Source organism: Peromyscus californicus, unplaced genomic scaffold (genome assembly GCF_007827085.1).
Source record: "Peromyscus californicus insignis strain IS unplaced genomic scaffold, ASM782708v3 Scaffold_19__1_contigs__length_69161282, whole genome shotgun sequence".
NCBI classification, from domain to species: Eukaryota; Metazoa; Chordata; class Mammalia; order Rodentia; family Cricetidae; genus Peromyscus; species Peromyscus californicus.
This window is the reverse complement of record NW_026294491.1, coordinates 7978531-8000345: the sequence shown is the minus strand read 5'-3', so window position 1 is coordinate 8000345 and position 21815 is coordinate 7978531. Positions and strand designations below refer to the sequence as shown.

Below are 21815 nucleotides of genomic sequence, written 5' to 3'. Positions count from 1 at the left end.
AGGAGTGTCCTCGGGCCCTACATTCTTCTGTGACACTCCTATGAGTCTGGCTCTGTTCGTTTACAAGCTGTCCTCTCCATCTCTGAGGCCATACCACCAGGGCCACCTGATAACCACATCCAGATCGAGTTACAGAGGCGCCGCCACGGTGATGCCGCTGGCCTCAGAGTCCACAAGGCTGAGTGACTTGGTGGAAATATTTTCCTCCTGGACTCCCCTTTGCCAGCTGCTCACCCTCCTGCTCGTTTTTATAATGAAAAAGGAAATTATTACTGCTTCACACGATGGCGGCTCCAGAAATAGTAAGTAAGGGGGGCCGGGGGTGGGGAGGGCACCTCCAGGATGCGCTCTGTGTAAGGGCTCAGCTTCCCCATGTGAGACCTGCCAACCAAGGCCTGCTTGGGAGGGGATACTCCCCCAGGGCCGATTTTCCAGAAAGCTTAGCATTTACTAATATTGTGAGAAACAAGGGTAGTTGTTAATGGTGTGTAGCTCCATTTGGAATGTGGGCAAACACAACAGGTAGCCAGGAAGGAGGCAGACATAGGTTCATCATTGGCGCTCACCAGGGGGTCAATCAGGGGGTCTCTGTGGACCTCAGCCTGGACGGAAGCAGATTCCTAAACACCCTGGTTGTGTACTTGGGAGGACTCACCTGGGAGTCACCTGAGAGCGCCCTTCATGTCTGTGCTTGCTCACCCTCTCTGGAAAGTCTCTACCGTAGGAAACGGAGACCTGCGTGGGTTTGGCCTGAGGCAGAGACTCCCAGCCACTCCTCACTTGGCTGGGTGGCCTGGGTCCCCAGGGCTTGGATACTTTCCTTTTCAATTAGGTCATGTCTGCACGAGCCAGGAAAGGGCTGTGTTTGTGGGAAGCTACTGCCGGCGGGACCGTGGCTTCCTCTCGTGCTGCTTGCATTTGGGAACAAACAAATTGAGTCTCAGAACATCTTATGTCTAGGACAGGTAAATCCTATGGCTAGAAAGAAAAAATGTTGAAGGGCAGAGGAAGACAGCCGTAGAAATCACTCAGATGCTCACTGTCTTCTACAGAAGACCGGCACAGTGGCTTCTGTGTGGCAAAGGGGCTTATCTTCAAAGTGTCACTGATTGCTTTTAAGATTGGCTGCCACCGTTGTTATTGGAGAGGAATTAAAATTCCGCTCTTTTATCAACTCTAGTTTTTTTTTTCTTTTAAATCAATAATCTCTACTGTTTACCGTGGTCCAAGGAAAGTTGTGTTCTCAGTAGACAGATGTTTGGGACAAACCCACAGGGAGTGGGCTTCACGGCTGACTGAAAGGATTTCAAATGGGACAGAGGCACCCCTGGTGCCCACGCTTCCCACAGGGACCAATCCTGCTCACTCCTGGCTAAGCAGGTGGAGGTGGAGCCAGAAGCCAACATCAGAGGCCCTGAGATAGTCACCATGGGGGAAAATGATCCTCCGGCAGCCGAAGCCCCCTTCTCCTTCCGATCACTCTTTGGCTTGGATGATTTGAAAATAAGTCCTGTGGCACCAGGTAGGTGGGACTTTGTGATGTGGGCACTGGGCAGAAGTGGGGAATGTGGTAAAGTGTCCGTGTATGTCTGTGTGTGTGTGTTGGGGGGGGGGATCTCCTTGAATATTCTCTCACTCTCTTTCTTTCTTTCTCTCTCCCGCCTCCCTCTGTCCGTCTATCTCTTCCCTTCTCCTTCCCTCTTTCCTGTACTGGGGACTGAACCAGGCCTTACACACGCTAGATAGGCACTCTGTGACTTTGCTGTTTCCCACCTTCCCTGGGTATTTTCACATTAGTAGCCGGAAGCGTCCCTTTCCTGATGTCCCTTTCCTGATCTTGCCAACGCAGGAGTTGGAGGGTGCTCAGGAGGATCCCCTCTGTGTCGGGCACTTGCTAACTCCCTGGGGGCGGTATTTTTTAGTTTGTTTTGCTTTCTTCTCTTCTTGGAGGTTTTCAGAGACCCAAGCTCCACATTGGCTCTGGTTCATTTTGAAGGAGGTCAAATGCTGGCCAGGAAAACCCTGAGCCCTCCAGGAAGTCCTTAGGAATAGTGGCCGTAGCCCTTCTAGAAAACCCAGGCAAGCTGATTTCTCACCAAAGGTTAAGTGCCCGGTTAAAAGTGAGAGGTATAGCCACCAAAAGGACAGTTGGTGTCATGAGTCACCTGCCTACTAGGTAAAGCATTTTTCCCTCTGACGACTGTTCCTGTGGGGTCTTTGTGCTGAGAGCCGTCTGTGGCTTGCTGGTTTGGAGAGTCCGGCTTAGGAGCAATGGGAATGATGACCCCTGGGGCTGGGGGAGGGTGGGAACTGGGACAGTTCAGGATGTAGCTCTGAACACCCTGCATCCAGGATCCCCTAAGGATCCTTTTTAAGCCATCTGGGTTGCTACAGAGTACGAAGGGCAGGGTGGGAGGCGTGGGCTCACGAAATTGGAAAATACCCCTAGAAACTCCATCCCATGCGGACCACGGCGATGCTGAGGATTTCCTGCTGCCCTTTCGCTGGCTGTTCAGGTTGCTTCCTGTTTGCCAGTTTCTGGGGAACGGCACCCCCACCCCCACCCCCCACAAGGTGTGTGGAGACGGACATCTGTGTACACCCATGACAACATTCAAGATACCTTCCCAGATGTGACGTTGCTGGGTCAAAAATGGCATCTGCTTTTTAAGCCGTGTAGAGACATCTCCAATCTCACACAAATGGGAAGCGAACAATGTCCCGCCCCTGTGCTGTGTGAGAAGCCTGCGGTCCCTGGTCCCTTCGCTGTGAGCACCAGTGGATGTGGTACCAGCAAAGTCTTTGTGATGTTAGGATGAATTTAGGTCGGTTTTTTTTTTTTTTTTTTTTTTTTTTTTTGGTTCATTTCCAGGGAGGTTGGGAGGTTTTCCTGCTTGTCTGTCCTTTGTGGGCACTGCCGCCTCCCAAGTGCTGGGATTACAGGCGTGTGCCACCACCGCCCAACCATCCCAAGTGTCTGAATGTGCTTTTCTATTGCTGTGATAACGTCATGACCAAAAGCAGCTTGGGGAGGGTAGGTTTATGCAAGCTTTGCAGCCTGTGGTCCATCATCCAGGGAAGTCAGGGCAGGAGCTCAAGGCAGGAACCTGGAGGCAGGAACCAAAGCAGAGGCCATGGAGGGGTGCTGCTTACAGGTTTCTTCAGCCCACTTTCTTATGCCATTCAGAACCAACTGCTCCAAGGTGGCATCACCCACAATGATCTAGGCTCTCCATGTCCATCATTAATCAAGAAAATGCTCCATATATATGCCCAAAGGCCAGTTCCCTTTTTCCATGACAGCTGAAGAAATCAGAGTCCAGGTAATCTAGTCTTTAGGAGCTGCAAGCCGAGTTATGCCAGCTCTGATCTGGAGGCAGACAAGAAATTTACTAAACTGGACAGTGAGTGAGCTACTGGACAGCCCCACTCTGGGGGATATGCTGCCTATGTGGTGGCCTCTGCCCCTCTGTGGTGCATGGCCTGGAACAAAGGCTGAGGGTGACTCTGTTGGGAAAGGCCAGCTCTGGATGATTTGAGAGAGCCTGGTGCCCTCCTGGCTTCAAGCACATGGTGTAAAAATCTCCTGTCTCACCACCCATTCTGGACACATCCTTGGGACCTGGAACTTCCTTAAACTGTTCTCCCAGGGCTACTGGGACAAAATGCCACAGCTGGGTGGCTCAGTCAGCAGAGTTTTCTTGTCTCCTTTTGGGGGCTGAAAGTCTGAAAGCTTTGATATCAGTAAGGCCCTGTTCCCATGGATGCACACAGGCCCCGCCAGGCCTCGTGCAGGTATAGAACTTTGGCCAACGACCTTTGGGACTCCTCGAATTGTGGACATGTCACTCTGCCCTTGGCCTTCATCTTCACATGGCTGTCTGTTCCCTTCATCTCTTCTTGTCATCTTTCTTCTATGCATGTCCGGGTCTGTGTTGAAGTTTCCCCCTTCCCGAGGCCACCAGTCATACAAGATTAGTGCCTTCTCTAAGGACCTCATCCTAACTTGTGTTCTCTGTGACCGCCAAGTAAGAACCCATTCTTGGCTGTTGGGAGTTAGGGTGTCAAAGGCTCCTTTGGAGGATACTTTTCAACCCACAACAATGTCTCCTAAGCTGGGACGGAGAGCTGGGCCATAGCTAGGAGGGTGAGCCTGACCCAGACAACGTGGCCATTCATCTAATGCAGTCAGCTAGCGTCTTTGGGCTGGTACCTGCTCTGCACAGAGGGCACAGGGAACACAGGGCTGAACTTTTTTAAGTTTTATGTCACCCCTTGTCAGTGCTCCCTGGCCCCCCCTCCCGGCACCCCCCAACTCCTGTGGTTCACAGATGCAGATGCAGTGGCTGCGCAGATCTTGTCCCTGCTGCCTTTGAAGTTTTTTCCGATCATCGTCATCGGGATCATTGCCTTGATACTGGCGCTGGCCATCGGCCTGGGCAGTGAGTACGGTTCATTATTTAGTAGGTGCTCGAATACCTGCTCTGGCATTTAAACTTGCATGAGTTCCCCCCACCCCCCACCCCGTCTGTACTTGCTGTTGCCTGGCCTTAATTACTGGTGGGTGATATCCTTTTGGTTTGAGGGCTACGGGTTTTCTCTGCCTGTGTGAATGTCAAGCCAGTGTGGGAGCGGGCGGGCAGGGGCTGCTGGCTGTGCTCCGGGCTCTACCACCAGAGTACCTGCACAGTTAGAGTTACTCAAAGGTAGCTGATGAAACAGGACTCTGGGTTGGGAAGGGGGAGGCTGGGGTGCAGCAGACAAAGACTTCCATTCAAGCCATACCACGCACCCTGGCTATTTTTATAGGGAGGTATGTGGGGCTTTTGAGAAAGTGGGTCGTAGGGAGGAAGGGGCTCTCTTAGAGCATATAGTTTCTCATTTTCCCATTCAAGTAACTGCAGCTCAGGGCAGCACAATTTGCCTTCTGCTCAGCCATGTGTTCTACAGTTTATTGGCTTCAGGCCCAGAGTAAAAGGAAGCAGGGTGTTTGAAAGGTCTCAGTTGGGGCTCTTGCTGGGCTAGCTTGGTGTGTTCGCCACTGCCATGCCTTTTTGCTCTTGACTTTGAACCCTTAGAGTCTGAGTTCACCCTGATTTGTGCTTCCTGGAAGTAGTGCTACCGTGGGTACAGCAGTCCCGCCCCTTGGAGTTCAGGACAGACACGGGGTTGAAGGAAACAGGCTGCTGTCAGGGATGCAGTTTCATTACAGGTTTCATTATTGATGGGGCAAGTTCAAGGCCGTGTAGCAGGTTAGTTACTGTTAGTGCTGCACCCGGAGCGGAGCTGCTTGCTAGAATTCTCACTTTCCTCCCTTTGCCCAGTCCACTTCGACTGCTCTGGGAAGTACAGGTGCCATTCATCTTTCAAGTGCATCGAACTGGCCGCTCGGTGCGACGGGGTCTCCGACTGCAAGGACGGGGAGGATGAGTACCGGTGTGGTGAGTCGCACCCGTTCCCGGAAGGAAGTAATAGAGAGTGAACGCGACCCAGCACCTGCCCTTCCGTCTGTGAGATGGATCCAGGGCGTAGCCATTGCCACGCCCTGCCCTCAGCTGGGATGTGCCTAGCTAGGTTCCGGGAGGACTGTTATGTGTGCTTGCATTCACTTGGGGGGACTAGACAGGCTCTGAGTTGAGGGGGTCTCAGGGTGCAGGCCACGGGAACTGCGGCATCTTGTGGGGGAGGGGCTGTGGGTGGGAGTGGGCCAGGTTGGAAGAGGGGCTGCTGCGTGGCGTGAGTGGGGCTGTCGTCAGTCTCTGCCGGGCCTCAGCCTGCACGGGTCCTCACCGCCCTTCTCCCCGTGCCTGGCCAGTGCGGGTGAGCGGCCGGAGAGCAGCACTTCAGGTGTTCACGGCCGCCGCCTGGAGGACCGTGTGCGCCGATGACTGGAAAAACCACCATGCCAAGGTCGCCTGTGGCCAGCTGGGGTTTCCCAGGTGAGTCAGGGCCAAACAGCAAGGGTGACAGATTGCTCCTGGACAGTCAAGAGCTCTCTAGATGCGTTCACATGTCACACTTCATTCTTAGGACAACCTCGTGGCCCTTGGCCTTGTCTTCCTTCACAGGGAGAAGGACAAGGCCCGAGCAGCCCGGTGACTCCAAGTCACACGGAACATTGTGTGTGAAGAGAGTTCTCAGGACTAGAACAGGACTTCAGTTAGGTGCAAAAGCAATTTAGATCCTTGGGGCTGGGGCTCAGTTGGTAGAGCACTGACCTAGCATGCACAAAGCCATGGGTTCTGTTTCAGCACTGTGACAACCGGGCATGGTGGCACACACGTAATCCCTGCACTGTTGGGGCAGAGGAGGGGACAATGTGTGTTCTAGGCCAGCCTGGGCTACAAGGAGAGTTTGGGACCAGCTTGAGCTGAATAGTGAGTTCCTGTCCAACAACAAAAACAAACCAAATAATCAACCAACCAACCAACCAACCAAACAAGCAAACAAACAAACAAAAAACAAACAAACAAAACAAAACAAGACAGCCAAACAAAACATGCCAACCATAAAAAAAACAAAAACAAAAACAAAAAAAACCCAAAAAAACAGTAACAGAAAGCAAATAGTTTGTAAGCCCAGAACTTCTGAGTGGAAAAATAAATACTCTGGCTAGGTGCTTTGAAGCTTAAAAAAGTAGATGTTGGGACACTGTTGCCCATGGTCATGAGGATCACATCCAGTTATTCAAAACCACCCTTAGCCTTAGGAGACCATCTAAGACGGTGTCTTTTCATCTTCAGCGTTGGGAGTCGGCTGCTGGCTTTCCACACTGCAGCCACACGCCTTTGCCCAACTGAGGGCTCCCTTCCCTTCATGGCCGTCCCTCCTGAGCCCTGCCTTGTTTCCCAGGGTGCCATTACCTTTTGGCTTCTCAATACTGTAGGTCCTAGTTTACCACAGACAGGTTCCCAAGTTCCCACACTCACCTTAGGAACTGAGCAAGCTCAAAGGTGGCAATCTCAGAAGTACATCCTAGTCTGTAACCAAGGAAGCAAGGTCCTCAAAACTACATGGCTACCATCTGTGGAGGATCTAAGCCAGTGCCATCCTAGGTGCCCCACAGCGGAGGTCCCCCAGGCCTGCCTCCGCTGCATGCCATGCCTGCCTGGGTTCCGAAATAAGCTGCAACTAAAATTCATTGATGGCTGCAAGGGTCACTAGGGACAATGTTGAGAATTGTGTAGCTTTACTCCTTAGAGAAGAGAAAATTCAAACAGCACAAAACACACTCATACACACACACACACACACACACACACACACACACACACACACACACACACACAAACAGCCCCAGTTTCCCCATCAGGTATCTGTTTCCTGTCAGTCTCTTTCTCATTCCTCCTCTTCTCTTCTGGAATATTCTCCCCTTCCAAATCCCCGCCCTTTGCCATACTGTCCAGACACACTCTGTTCAAGTCCTCTGCGCACCTTGCGGACCTTGGATAGGAACTTCAGGTCTTCGGGCATGTTGGAGCCACTTGACAGGGTGGGCAGCTCCTGGTTCTAACCCCCACCCTAGCCTCCATTTCTCTCCTCTGAGAGGATGGTGGGGACACACCTTGTCCCTGTACCACTTTCTCTGGCACCATGAACACATCACCCTCCCATTGCCCCAGTCAGTCTCTCTGACTCCGTTCCGTGTTCTTGTCTATCCTTTCCTCCTCTCCCTTTAGAAGCTCCCCCTCCTCTGCCACATCTGTCTCTCATCTCTGGAATAGCATCAGACAAGCAAGCAAGCAAATAAACAAAAAACCAAATCAAAACCCAAACCAGACAGTCCAGAGAGTTGGCCCGAGTCTTGGTGCAGATTGAGGTCAGTCTCGTGAGACTTGCCTAGTCTCCTCCCTTAGAATGGACAATGTCAGCGCCCACCTTAAAAGGCTGAGGGAACTCAGTGGTCACTAGGGTGATCATGGCCATGGTCGGGGTGTCTGCTACTCTGAGGCAATCTGTGGGCTTCACTTGTGACACATAGGCTCCTTCTACATTTCGTGAGCTCATCACCCTGCCCATCTTCCCCATGACCTGACATCCTAACAAGAGCCGGCTCCTTCACATCAAGGCAGCCTACTGCAACCTCCCCTGGGAGGAAATGCCTGGAAAACATCCTGGTGGTGTTTTCTTCAAACCCATGCTTGGCTGAACACTGCACTGTACTTACACGAGTCTCTGTGGCCCTTAACAGCAATTGGATGGCATCCTGTGTGACAGACTGCAGCCACCTGTAGTACACTTTGTTCCCTCACCTTCTTGGAGGACTCCTTAAATAATTCTTCTTCTTCTTCTTCTTCTTCTTCTTCTTCTTCTTCTTCTTCTTCTTCTTCTTCTCCTCCTCCTCCTCCTCCTCCCCCCCTCCTCCTCCTCCTCCTCCTCCTCCTTCTCCTCCTCCTCCTCCTCCTTTTTTATTGCTGGGTATTGCTGACCTACTCTATCCTCTTCTGGTCTCTTTAACTCTGTCTTCTGCACCACGGATGTATATGCCCATCTCCTGACTGAGCCCATTTACTTGACCCCAGGGTCCTGGAGTCACTGTTTTCTATGAGTGCTAGGCAAAGTGGGACAGGCTCTCATACTCCCTGAACTCCTGACCCTCGGGAGTTAGACAACTAGCTGCCTCCCCTGAGGCTTGGCTTCAGCAAAGCCAAGTGCATCAGAGTGGGGTGGGTGGGGGACTACCTAACTGTAGCAGGAAGTGGTCTTTCTTTGTGGCTGGAGCAGGGTGGGTGGGCAGGCCAGGCTGTGGACTGGGGGACAGCAAGCAGGTCCCCAGGCCACACCCGGTCTGGAATGCCTGGCTAAGGTGTATGCATTTCATCAGCAAAATAAAGCCTTCGATGGTTTGGGGAGGACCCAGGGAGGTCCCCCAAGTGTGATGCTTGTAACCTGGTGAGTGTGTGTGGGGTGATGGATATTTCAGAGTCTCCATGACTGCTGGGTCTGGGTTTCTGATTCTGCAGCTATGTGAGCTCAGACCACCTCAGAGTGGACGCACTGGAGGAGCAGTTCCAGGGCGACTTTGTGTCCATCAATCACCTCTTGCCAGATGACAAGGTGACCACGTTGCACCACTCCGTGTACGTGAGGTAAGCCGTTCGATAGGTGCTGCTGCTGCTGTCTGCGTCGGTGCTGAGTCACAAGGCTGGGTTTGTGAAGCCGTGGTGCACTCCGGGAGGGGCAAGAATGTCACCCCCACGAGCAAGGGTGAAGCTCGCTGCTGTGGTTAGAACGGTGGTGTCTAAGCTAGGATGCAGGGTGAACAGACAGTAGAGTTCTGTCAAGGGAAGGAAGGAAGTATAGCAGAAGAGCAACAGTGATGGACAGTGATGGACAGGCGTGTCTTCAGGCCAGGGCTGGGCCTGCCTCACAGCAGGGAAGTGTGTGTGTGTGTGTGTGTGTGTGTGTGTGTGTGTGTGTGTAAGCAAACAAGCAGGGAAGGGAAGAGAAAGCTAGACAGCATCTTTTACAAAGTGCTTTCACATTCACCAGTTACTCACACCCCGCCCCCACCCCCAACTCCCAACCCCCAACCCTGAAACTCTGATAAGGAAAAACCAGGTTCCCTTAGCAACAGTCAGATGCCCAGATCGGAGATATAGCTCCCCATTGGGGCCCAGGCTGAAGCAGGGAGAAAATACCACAGGTGCTTTGCAGCCAGGCTTTCCTCTGGACACCCAGGCCCCCAGGTCCAACGTGTATGACCCCCTGCTCTGTGAACAGCAGCTTGTTGGCCTGTCCATGAACTGTTCTTTCTACTGTAGGGAAGGCTGTGCCTCGGGCTATGTGGTCACCTTGAAGTGCTCGGGTAAGTGTCTAAATATGTAGGGAGCCACATGGATGCCTGCCCTTGTGGAGTCATGTTCTCCCTTTGGGGACAGCTCAAGATCACGTCTCCTAGATGCCAGTGTGGGGCTAGGCACCGGGAGGTCATTGATGGGTAGGGTGAGCATGCCTGCTCTCTGAAACAGCCCTTCTCCCACAAACCCCACACATCTCAGTCTTTTGTGTGCCTGACCCTCTCCTCCTGGGTGGGGGACAGGGATATTGCCAGGTAGGAGGTTTAGGGTGATGACAGCATTGCCCATAAACCCTTGTTCTCCCTCGGTAGCCTGTGGCCTGAGAACTGGCTACAGCCCCCGCATTGTGGGTGGAAACATGTCCTCGCTCGCCCAGTGGCCCTGGCAAGTCAGTCTCCAGTTCCAGGGGTACCACCTATGCGGGGGCTCTGTCATCACCCCTCTGTGGATCGTCACGGCTGCGCACTGTGTCTACGAGTGAGTGCCTGGGCCCTGCTAATGTGGAGTCTGCTCTTCCCAGAGCCTTATCTAGTCCTGGGTCAGATGGAGACGGGGTGATCTGGGGGTGAGGGCAGGTTAGGAAGGCAGGAAGCCAGTCACCATAAAGCCACATACAGTGTAAATGCCTGCCTTTCTTAAAGTGAGCCTGTCTCTGTGTCTGGGAACGATATGAGCTGGGCTGGCACAGAGAGGGCAGCAAAAGGAGGAAGATTGGGGAGGAAAGGGACCTTGAACTGAGGGTCCCAGGCCTTCCTGTAGCACACTACTGTCATCCATGTTATGGTGTGACAGGGTATCATGGGGTGGGAGTGCAGGGCACCCAGAGAACACTGAGCTCCCACCAAGCTGTGTCTGTCAGGAGTTTAGATGGCAAGGAAGCCACAGAAAGCATCTCAAACCCAGTGGCGGATTCTCTTTTTATCTCCTGTTTTGGCTACTGTCTGGTGGAGAACCCCCTCCCCCCAGCCTCTGCAGGGAGCAAAGCTGAGCCTGACCCTCCAATGCATCTCTCTCGGGTGGTGTGGAGAGAATGGCTTGTCTGGGATGTACATGGGGTGTGGTCTGTGTTCCTGCAGGACTTGGGACTGTGGTCAGTGTGGGGCACAGATGTGCGGGACCTTGGTGTCTCCCACCTGGTGACATCTCTCTCACTCCCTCTCTGGGCTCTTGGGACACTAGAGCTCGGCATGGCTGGCTCTGTCCTGAGCTCCACCTCTCCGTCTGTGCATTTCAGCCTGTACCACCCCAAGTCCTGGACTGTCCAGGTGGGTCTTGTGTCGCTGATGGACAGTCCTGTGCCCTCCCATCTGGTGGAGAAAATCATCTACCACAGCAAGTACAAGCCAAAGCGGCTAGGCAATGACATCGCCCTCATGAAGCTGGCCGAGCCGCTCACCTTTGACGGTATGTCTGGGCTTCTGCACCAGACAGTTGCTTTGAACTTGTTTCAAGAGCATTGGTGGTTACTTGTTGAAGCATTGTTCATTGTTCTAATGGCTGCTGCTTTACTATCCTTGCCAGAAAATTCCGATGTCTGATTCAGCTGGGTATTGACATCAATGCATTATCTTTGCTCATTAAAGTTGTGTGCATGCACATGCACGTGTGTGTGCACATGTATGTGCATGCACATGGAGGCCAGAGGCCAACACCAACAACCTTGGGTGTTGTACCTCAGGGACCTTCCATCTTGTTTTTTGGGGGGAGCAGGGTCTCTCACTGGTCTAGAGTTACCTAATAGGCTGACTGGCCAATAAGTCCCAGGGATCCTTCTGTCTCTATCTCTCCAGCATGGGGTAACAGGCTCAGTGCCATTACATCTGGCTTTTTACATGGGTTTCACAGATCAAAGTCAGGTCTTCATGGCTATGTGGCAAGCACTTTGTCAACTGAGTCATCTTCCCAGCCCAAGTGATGTGTCTTCAATCTGAGCATGTTAGGAGACTGAGCCCTCTCCTAAAACTTCAGTCCTCTTACCTTCTTTAGATCCGGTTTGTCGATCTCAACAGCGGCTCTGGCGTTAATTTCATCTCATAGCCTTCCTGGTTCTTCCCTGGTCTCTCGGTCTGGTTTGGTACCAGCTGCATGTAAGAGCTTCTCTAGGCCAGGCCACCTGGTGCCTCTAGGTGGTGGGAGAGAGTCACCTGCCTTTAGGGACCCAGAGCAGACAGCACATTCCTGTCCTGGTGTTTGCTACATGGAGCCTCTTGAAGGGCATCTCCAGTGCAAAGAGCAGGGTCCCAGCCTGGGGCAGCTTGAGGGCTTGGCAGGAGCCTCCCTCTTCCTCAGCATCTGGAAGTTTCTAGGCATCTTCAGCTCCCTGGACCTTCTTAGAACCGATCTCTCCCCTTCTTTCCGATTCTGCCACCTCCAGTGACAGAGCCTGTGAGTTCCAAGCTCAGCCCTCTGGCTGTTATAGAAACCCCCACAGAGTCAGGCCTGCTAGACCCCTCTGGCATTCTGTGAGTGGTACAGAACAAAGGAAACATTGGCTCCATCAGTGAGAGTCCTGACCTTCTGAGAATAAGCACACTGGAGGGCAGGCAGGGCTGTTTCCAAGGTGGACTCCCCTTCTCTGCAATGTGTGATTTCTAGCACAACACAGAAAAAAAAAAAAAAAACTTTTGGGATGGGTTTGAGGGCTGTTACTTGCTAATTATTTTTGGTGGTATTTGATTCTAGAAAAAGGAGGTGTCTCTAGCTGTACCTGACTAAAGAGTTAAATATGTCTCCACCCCTCTCCACCTTTCTGTTATCGCCACGCGAGATGGAGGACATCTCAAGGACTGCTCACATGAAAGCCCGGGGCACATGCAGTCACTTGGCTTTGCTAGGGTCTCAGTGGCACAGCCTAGGTACAGGCCAGCCTGCTGTTACTACAAACACCTGGGGCAGCAGGAACATCCACAGTGTGATGTTCTGTGTATGCACTCAAAGTCTGGACCAGGAGTGGCCAGCTCTGTCCCAAGGGCCAAGTGTGACTCAATGCACATTTGAGCAAGTAAAATTTTGTCATAAATCCACCAGTCCCCTATGGTTTTTTTTTATTTGTTTATATCTCCTATGGATCCAGCAACAGTGATGGCATGATCACATGACCCACAAGCCTGAACTATTTACTATCCAGGCTTTTATAGCTAGGGTTTGCTGCTGGCTCTGGACTCACACCACAGTCTAGCGCTACATTCGAGTTTTATAGACTCTGGGGGATGAGTGGGTAGAGCCTCTGCTCTGAGCTAGCTGCCTGTCATGATCAAGGCCCAACCCCTCCCTAGGAGATGGGTTCAGAAAGTCAGTTGATTTCTGGGACAGTGGCTTCAGGAACTTCACATCATTATTCCCTTTCTAACAGAGACTATCCAGCCTGTCTGTTTGCCCAACTCTGAAGAGAACTTTCCTGACGGGAAACTGTGCTGGACATCGGGATGGGGGGCCACAGAGGACGGAGGTCAGTGGGCTGAAGCCAGAGGCTGGGAGGGCCCCTCCAATGTTCTGCCGTGATGTCGCCTTAGGATACTTGGAGGTTCCCAGCTCAGGGTCAGTGCAGACCAACTGTTCACAACAGCAGTCTGCTGAGTAACCATGGGCCACCATGGCGTCACTCATCTTTGGACAGTGTGACGTTGTGAGGCTTCTCTAGGGAGAAACGGGCTATGAGGGAGAAGTGTGGGTACTTGTCCATGGAGAGGCCTTCACCCATCCATCCTTCCTGTCTCCTCTCACTCTGCAAATCGAGTGTATGAAGCACACCTAGATGACCCCCCAAGTTTTAGTCAGCATGCAGGGATACAGGGTGAAGAACTGATGTCTGTGAGAGCTGGCAGGGTGTGCTACTTTCTCCTGTGAGGGTGGAGTAGAAGGCACTACCCAGGAGCATCCACTGTGCTGGTAGTGGCAATACTGTCAGTCATGGTCACATACCTGACAGGGACATCTGTGTCCCTTGCATCAAGATAGAGTGCTGACATGGTCTGGAGGCTCAAGGTTCCCAGCACTGACTTTCCTTCGTGCATTTTCTGGACGCAGGCCAGTCTGCTGTCACTAGATACTGTAACAAACTACTGTGGCCTGGATGGCTCAAAAGGCTCAAAAGCGCAGATGCAAGTCTTCTCACAGTTCTAAAGTCTAAGGTCAAGGTGTCCTCAGGCCTGAGGTGGGGTCTGTCCCAGCCTCTCCCCAGCGTCTGGTGGCTCCAGCCATTCTCAGGTTCCTTGGCTGGCTGATGCGTCACTCCAGTCCCGGTGGCTAGATGGTTGAGTTTTTGTTGTGTGGTTATCCACCCCACCCCCCTACCCCCCGCCCAAGGTGGGTTCTGGGTATTGAACCAACCACTCTACCGACTGACCCATCTCCTCAGTCCCTTGATCCCTGTCTCCATGGCATCAGTTGTCGGATTTAGAACCTGCCCTACACGCAAGATGACCTGGCCTTGAGATCGTACTTCAGCAAACCCAGCAGAGGCTGTTCCAAATAGGGTCACATGTCTTGGTTACAGGCAGACAAATAAAGAAGGGAGCTATACTTCAACCCATGCAGGAAGTCCCATGTTTTCCTTAGGAGACATATTCATTCAGGGTCTCACGGCAGCCCAGGATATCCAGGAACTCACTATGTAGCCCAGGCTAGCCATGAACTTCCTAGAAACCCTCCAGCCTCAGCCCCTCAGACTCGGGGATTCGATACCAAGCTCATGTTTATTACCTTCCAGTCAAAGCTCAGAAGTCACCAGCCAGCCTCAGGGGTCGCTGATGCCGGCAGGCTGGTTCCTCAGGTGGCTCTGATGACAGCTGGCCCCTTACCTTTGCCTCTACACTTCTGGGCTGGTGGCCTCAGCTGCATCTTCAAGGCCGACAGGCTGATCTGATGCTAAGCCCTGCTCCTCCTCTGACGATGCCTTCTTTGAGTCCTTGTAGTTTTCATGGGTCTACCCACATCATCGAGGCTATCTCATGCCTGTGCCCTTGAATGCCTGCCTGGGAAGTCCCCTGGCTGATGGCCTGGCCACAGGTCCAGGGCCCACACCTGTATTTGGAGGGACACATTTCTGCCGACCGCATACAGCCCTGTCCGGATGTGCGTGGCCTCCGGGAGCCCGAGTTTCCCTTTTCTAACGTGGATTGACTGGGGTGGGTCAAGGGCTTGGCTGGCTGTGGGAAGAAACATTTGTCTACTGTTCCCCACTTCTCTTTCCCTTTGGGTCTCTTAGGGGGTGTAAGTGGTCCTGATGCAGAGGTGAGAACACACAGCCCATGTGCTCCGTGACAGTCTGCCATTCCAGCTACAGACCTGGTGTTCACTCTTGTTGCTTTGTGTCGGGTGGCATGTCCCTGGCCCCCTTTTCTCCTGTCCCTGTCTCTGTTTTCTAAGTTGGACTCCTCACTGCACATTTCTTCATTACTTTGAGGCAGGTGACGCCTCCCCCGTCCTGAACCACGCGGCTGTCCCTTTGATTTCAAACAAGATCTGCAACCACAGGGATGTTTACGGCGGCATCATCTCCCCGTCCATGCTCTGTGCAGGCTATCTGAAGGGCGGTGTGGACAGCTGCCAGGTAAAGGACAGCCAGCTACCCTGGGGGACAGGGCAGCAGGCAAGGGTCCAGCACAGTGACCCAACCCACGGGACAGGCCACTGCCAGCTTCCCTGTGACTGAACAAAAAGCAAATTTACATGGCATAAGGGAGAAATTTGCTTAAGATATCCCTGGCTTTCCTGGTGGCCCGGCCTGTGTTTACCCAGGCTCCCAGTTTTCCAGGGCATGGGGTGTTGCCTTTCCTAATCCTCTCCAGCCCGATTCTGAGTGTGTAGGGGCCCAACTAGAGCTGCAAGCAGGTGTGAGCTGATGGATCTGGGCCCCCAAAAGCCAGAGTGGGTGAGACTCAGTACCACCTGTGGACACAGTGAGTTAGTTCTGCCTCATGCACACCCTTCCTCTTCCAGCTCCAATGGGTCACTCAGGCAGCCGTTGACCTTCCCAGTTTAGTGTTTGGGACCTGGAGGGAGACACAGCTAGAGGGAACCCTTCCCACACAGGCCAGGGGCCACCTCTTGAGAACAGCAGAGTCTGTTCTAGAAGCACACAGGGAGAGGTGTGCCCCGTGGTGTCACCCACTCGCCATGTGGAAAGGGAATTCGATGTCACCAGCCCAGGTCTCTTGACCTTTGCCTCCTTCTGCTCTCCAGGGCGACAGTGGGGGCCCCCTGGTGTGCCAGGAGAGGAGACTGTGGAAGCTGGTGGGTGCAACAAGCTTTGGCATCGGCTGTGCCGAGGTGAACAAGCCTGGGGTCTACACTCGCATCACCTCCTTCCTGGACTGGATTCATGAACAGTTGGAGGTGGGTGGAGTGCCCCAGCGGAGGTGAATGTGACTCTCCAGCTCACGTGTTCCCTGCGCCCAGTGTGACCGCAGCTCTGCCCGGGGGAGCCAGGAGAGGATGGAAAGACTGTTGATTATGCACCCATTTGGCAACTCTGGGTATCAGCCCTAGAGCACAGCTAATCCCCGTGGGTGTGATCCGGGCACACAGGGAGGGACAGAAAGAACGGACCTGCTTGACTCAGCAGGGAGAAAGCTGACCGGTGGGTGAGGTGTCCCCTGGGAGTGGGGGTGAGTTTAGGATGCCATATGTACATGGAGCAGAGGGTGGGTGGGTTGAGTCTAGATGAGGTAGAGTCAGGTGAGGGGGGCCCCCAATGCCCCTGTGAAGTTGATGCCTTGCTCAGAGCCAGAGTGGTACAGAGTTCTTAAGCAGGAGGGGTCTGAGTAGCTTTGCTTCAGGGAGGGGGATGCAGGACAGGCCTACAGAGCCCCCTGGTCAGCAGGAGGAAGACAGGGAAACCCTAAGCCACCAGGGAACTGAACTCACTGGGCACCAGGCAAAGAGATGTTCTTAGACACAGTCCTTGCTGTGGGGAGAGCCAGATGTCCACAACCCCTCTCCCTCTGAGTGGGCAAGGGCTGAAGGAAGGCAAGGCCAAGCCAGGGACCAAGCACCAGGCAAATATTTACTAACTTTCTCTCGGACTGGTCTCATGTCATCCCCTAGTCCAGATTCAAAGATATTTTCTCCTGACATAATAGGGGTGAACTTTATGTAGCATAGACAAACTTTCAAAGGACAACAATCCCAGGGCATTTGACACACTAACGTGTGCGGCCACCACCTCTGTTCAGTTCCAAAATCCTTCCTATGATCCCAGTGGGAAACCATGTCCCTTCCTACCCTCCAGTCTCCAGCAATCAGCTGTGGGCTTCCAAAACCTTATATATACCGTGTTTGTGTGTGTGTGTGTGTGTGTGGTGTTTGACACAGGGTCTTATGAAACCCTGATTGGCCTCTAACTCATTGTGTAGCTGAGGATAATCTCCAACTTCTGATTCTTCTGCCTCCACCTCCCAAGTGTTGGGATAACAGGCATGTACCAACATACTTGGCTAATGGAATTCTGGGATTCAAACCGGGGCCTCATGCATGCTTGGCAGGTACTCTACCACTGAGCTACACCACAGACCTTTAAAAAAGATTATTTAATTAACTAAAGATCTTATTTTAATTTTTGATAGTGTGTGTGTGTGTGTGTGTGTGTGTGTGTGTGTGTGTGTGTGTGTGTGTATAGTGTCTTCCAAGGTCAGAAGAGGAGGTCAGATTCCCCTGGAACTAGAGTTACAGGCTGTTGTAAACTGCTCAATGTAGGTGCTGGGAATGAAACCCAAGTCCTCTCCAGTATAGAGTAGTATGTGCTCTTAACCACTGAGCCACCTCCAAGATCTTTTTAAAGGAGCTCCTGCCATTTGAAGCAACTGACTAAGAAAAGCTACCTTCAATAACTGCCTTAGCACCCCTCAGGCGTTCATTTCTGCTTCTTTTCTTTTTAAAGTTCTATCTTTATTTTATGTGCATGGGTGTTTTGTCTGCAAGTCTGTCTGTGCACTATGTGTGTGCTTGATGCCTGTGGAGGCCAGAAGAAGGCATCGGATCTCTTGAGACTGGAGTTATAGACAGTTGTGAGCTGCCTTGTGGGTGCTGTGAATCAAACCCAGGTCCTCTGCAAAGAGTAGCCAGTGCTCTTAACCTCTGAGCCATCTCTCCAGCCCTAATTACTATTTCTTCATTATTCATTTAACTCAAGTTTTCCTTCCTTCCTTCCTTCCTTCCTTCCTTCCTTCCTCCCTCCCTCCCTCCCTTCCTTCCTTCCTTTCTTCCTTCCTTCCTTCTCTCCTTCCTTCCTTCCTTCCTTGCTTCCTTCCTTTCATTGTTTTGGTTTTTGAGACAGAGTTTCTCTGTGTAACTTTGGCTGTCCTGGAACCTGCTCTGTAGACCAAGGCTGGCCTTGAACTCACAGAGATCTGTCAGCCTCTGCCTCTCAAGTGCTGGGACTAAAGGCATGTACCACCACTGCCCAGCTTTCTTTTTCTTCTTTAGTACCGAGGACTGAATGCAAGGTCTTGGGTGTACTAGATGGGACTCCACCACTGAGCTGCACCCCAGCCCTCGACTTCTTCATTTGAATTTCAGCCTTAAATGAGGCAGGGCACTGAACATGGTTCCTGTGTTGGGGTTGGGGTAGGGATGGAGTAGTGGCAGGTGACGCCTGGGCTTGTTCAGGTCTTCGCATCACTAATCATTTCTGCAGCCTTGCTTCCATCTACTGTGCATGATGGAGCCCATTAGGGCTGGCCCAGTGGAGGCCTGGCTTGCTGGTCACAGGCCGGCAGGAAGCCGCCTGTGGAAGCAGTCTGCGGGCACTACGCATTTAGTACGACAGTACAGCATTTAGCCAACACTTGTCTTCCCTTTGCTAGATATGAAAATGGGCATTTGAGCAGGTGGTTTCCTTGTGCAGAGGCCACTGACACTGTGCCGTGAGACTAGGATGCAGCCAGGCCATGTGCACATGGGAGGTGTAGCAAGCCATCGAGGAACTTCAGAAAGCAAGTGTGGCCGGGCAGCGATGGCGCACGTCTTTAATCCCAGCACTCGGGAGGCAGAGCCAGGTGGATCTCTGTGAGTTCGAGGCCAGCCTGGTCTACAGAGTAAGATCTAGGACAGGCACCAAAACTACACAGAAAAACCCTGTCTCACCCCCACCTCTGAAAAAAAAGAAAGCAAGTGTGCCTTTATGTGGGTGCTCTTGGGACAGAGCTCCCATGTGACTGAGCCTCTTCTGAAAGTCTAAACCAACAGCGGTTACAAAGCAAAGAAGCTGCTCCCCTGGCGCTTCACACTGTTGAGGAATATGGGGCAGCGAGGGGCTCAGGCTGGGAAGTCATGGCAGGGATGGAGTCCTAGACAGTAGGCTCTCTACATTGTGGTGGGTCCTACAACCTTCCTCATGATAGATGGGGATCTTGGACAAGTGAGGGCTCCCAAGTTAGTGAGGACACATAGGAGTACAGCCAAGCCCAGACCAGGACCTCAGCATGACTCTGCCCAGAGAGATAAACACATAGCAAACTTGGGCTCGACAAAGCCTTCCTTGGCTGTTTGCTAAAACTGAAGATCCTCAGTTCCCTCTTCCTGCCAATCCCACTGGCGATTTGGGGCAGGGACCAGGTGATCTTCATGTTTCGAATACCACTTTAGGAAGGCTGCCATACGGAGACTCCCTGGCCATCAGGAAAAGGCCTGGCAGTTTCTGGAATTGTCTGTTCTCTGAGGGGTTTCGCCGTCATGGCTGACTAGGCTTTCTGAGGGTCTCTTCAGGGCGTCTCAGCCATCAGCTGTCTCTGACCACTAAGGACCTTCAGGAGATGTCACCTGCCAGACACACCTGCTCCAAATCTCTCTCCAAGTAGTGCAGGGAAGAACCGGAAGCCCCCTCCCTTCTGTAGGAGGAATCCCAGGTTTGACTGTCTCACTGGAGACCCTTCCAAGAGTCCCTTCACCTGGCCGCACTGTCCCACCTGTCAGCCCCAGAGATCCCCACCCCATCGTCTTCATTCTACTCCCCACATTTCCCTATCCAGTTAGGGCTTAAAACAAAATAGTTCTGGCTCATATGAGGCCTCAGGGATATGCAGCTGAGACCCAGTGCCTTCACATAGCAGTCTGGGGACAATCTTAGGCAGAGATGAAAAGTGCAGAGGCCTTTCTGGGTGGGAGCCCTCCAGAGCTGCAGCCTCCTCCTTCAGAGACCCAGCCCTCCACAGTGACCATTGATAACATTTAATGGGAAATCTAGGTGCCCACGGGGTCACAGTGTCCAAGACATGGCTTGCAGGGGCAAAATGGTGACCTCTGTTTTTACTTTTAGAGAGACCTGAAGACTTGAAGAACGGGGAACAAGCCAGAGCCTGAGCTCCTGAGGGTGGACACAGCCCAAGCCTTCCCTGGACTCCTGTGTGGGCATGGTGGATGCGAGCACCAGCATTTAGTGCCCTGCCCATTGCACTGAGGCAGAGCCAGCGGGAAGAGCACCCTCGCTACCATGGATACCCAGAGCTGTCTGCTGCTAAAACCTCTGGCCAGTGGGGTGTGGTGATGGAATGACCTCGGAGCTTTCTGCGCTTCTCAAGGACGAAAGACCCCCGACTCGCAGCGCACCTTTCCCTGCCATCCCCCTAGATTTCCCCTCAGAGCCGCTGCCAACACAGGCAACCTCCTGTGCAAAACCACTGACGCCAGTTGGTGCAGACCCGAGGCGGGAACTGCTGGTGTGGATTGTTACAGATGTAGTCACCTCCTCCTTCTGTCCCTGGGCTCCAGTTCTCAACCCGAACTTCTGCTTCCAACAGCCCACTTCAGGAGTGGGACAACTTAGCTTGTGAATGATTCAGCCTAAGGTTTTTAATAGCTGTTCCACTATTTTCTCACAGCATTTGGTGCTTGACGAACTGCCAGCTTCTGGAAGGTGCCCCGTCTCTCAGCGTGGCTTGTCCTTGGGCTTACGTGAATGAGTTGTGGCAGCTTGCAGAAACCGCAACCATGGGCCCGCATCGAAAGACCACCCTGCACATGTCAGGAGTCCGCATTTTTCTGTTAGAACAGGTTTCTCAGCACATTAGAGGTATCCCATGTTGCATCATGGGACTCATAAGCAGAGTAAGGGACACAGGTCTGGGCAAAGACAAGACCAGAGGACACTAAAAGCAAGCTGAATAGAAGGTCCTAAGTCATCGAGGGTTGTCACACCTCCATGCACTCTGCTAATGTACTACAGCCGATGGCATCTGGGCCCCTCCTGCATGGCCCACAATCCTGTGGTCCCCATATTATCCAGTAACAGAGGAGGGTTACATGGGAAGTAGCCATTGGTCATTCAAGCTTGTCACAGATTAGGTCTTCAGAATATGAATCAGTTGCTCTGTGGCTGCAAAAGAAAATGTGTGTGTGTGTGTGTGTGTGTGTGTGTGTGTGTGTGTGTGAGTAGGGGTGCTGGGTAGGGGAGACACCACCAAAACAAACTGCCACATGGCCATTGTGCTTGGACTCAACCCTGTCCAGATCAGAGCCACTACTCAGATTTCTGTGACTAGAATAAATGTCCCAAGAACCCCTGTGGGTGCCTGAATCTTCGGCTGACTCTGAGCCCTATAGTGATGGTCCTTTTCCCTGTGCACATATCCCTGTGGTGTAGTATATCTGCTAGTCACAGGAAGAGATGGACAATCATAACTCATCATACAACACGGCAGCTCTAAAACCATATGGCGATCAATACTGAATGCAAGTGGCTGCTTGTCTTCCGAATGTCTTACCACACTTCAGTGAAGTGTTCCAGGGCCTCTCTCTGCTGCGCCCCAGTCACAGACAACACCACATTGTGCTTTGCATTTGGAGGTCTTTATCATCCATGGCAGACCTCAGATGCTGTGACTTGAACAAACCAGATGCATAGACAGCTCAACAGTTAAGAGCTCTGACTGCCCTTGCAGGGGACTGAGGTCTGTTCCCAGTTCACAACTGCCTGTGACTCCAGTTCCAGGGTTCTGACACCCTCTTCTGGCCTTCAAGGGTACCAGGCACACATGTGCGCACGCGCGCACACACACACACACACACACACACACACAC

General features: G+C 52.6%; 1 protein-coding gene across 1 annotated transcript; it reads left to right on the top strand.

Annotated features, from left to right (window-relative positions):
• Positions 1 to 1399: 1399 nt before the first annotated feature.
• Tmprss3 (transmembrane serine protease 3) lies at positions 1400 to 21312 on the top strand. Its single transcript, XM_052743867.1, has 12 exons — positions 1400 to 1522; positions 4332 to 4442; positions 5325 to 5441; positions 5816 to 5939; positions 8964 to 9089; positions 9765 to 9808; positions 10112 to 10277; positions 11035 to 11204; positions 13153 to 13248; positions 15209 to 15351; positions 15984 to 16136; positions 20056 to 21312. The coding sequence occupies exons 1-12, from the start codon at positions 1429 to 1431 to the stop codon at positions 20071 to 20073; spliced, it is 1362 nt and encodes a 453-aa protein (XP_052599827.1). The 5' UTR covers positions 1400 to 1428; the 3' UTR covers positions 20074 to 21312.
• Positions 21313 to 21815: the final 503 nt, after the last annotated feature.

Bases quoted from the DNA above. Each gene is read 5' to 3' on its own strand.
- Tmprss3 (XM_052743867.1), top strand. From the start codon at position 1,429: ATGGGGGAAAATGATCCTCCGGCAGCCGAAGCCCCCTTCTCCTTCCGA. The intron at 10,278-11,034 runs GTGAGTGCCTGG...TGTGCATTTCAG, and splicing joins GCTGCGCACTGTGTCTACGA to CCTGTACCACCCCAAGTCCT. The intron at 13,249-15,208 runs GTCAGTGGGCTG...ACTTTGAGGCAG, and splicing joins GGGGGCCACAGAGGACGGAG to GTGACGCCTCCCCCGTCCTG.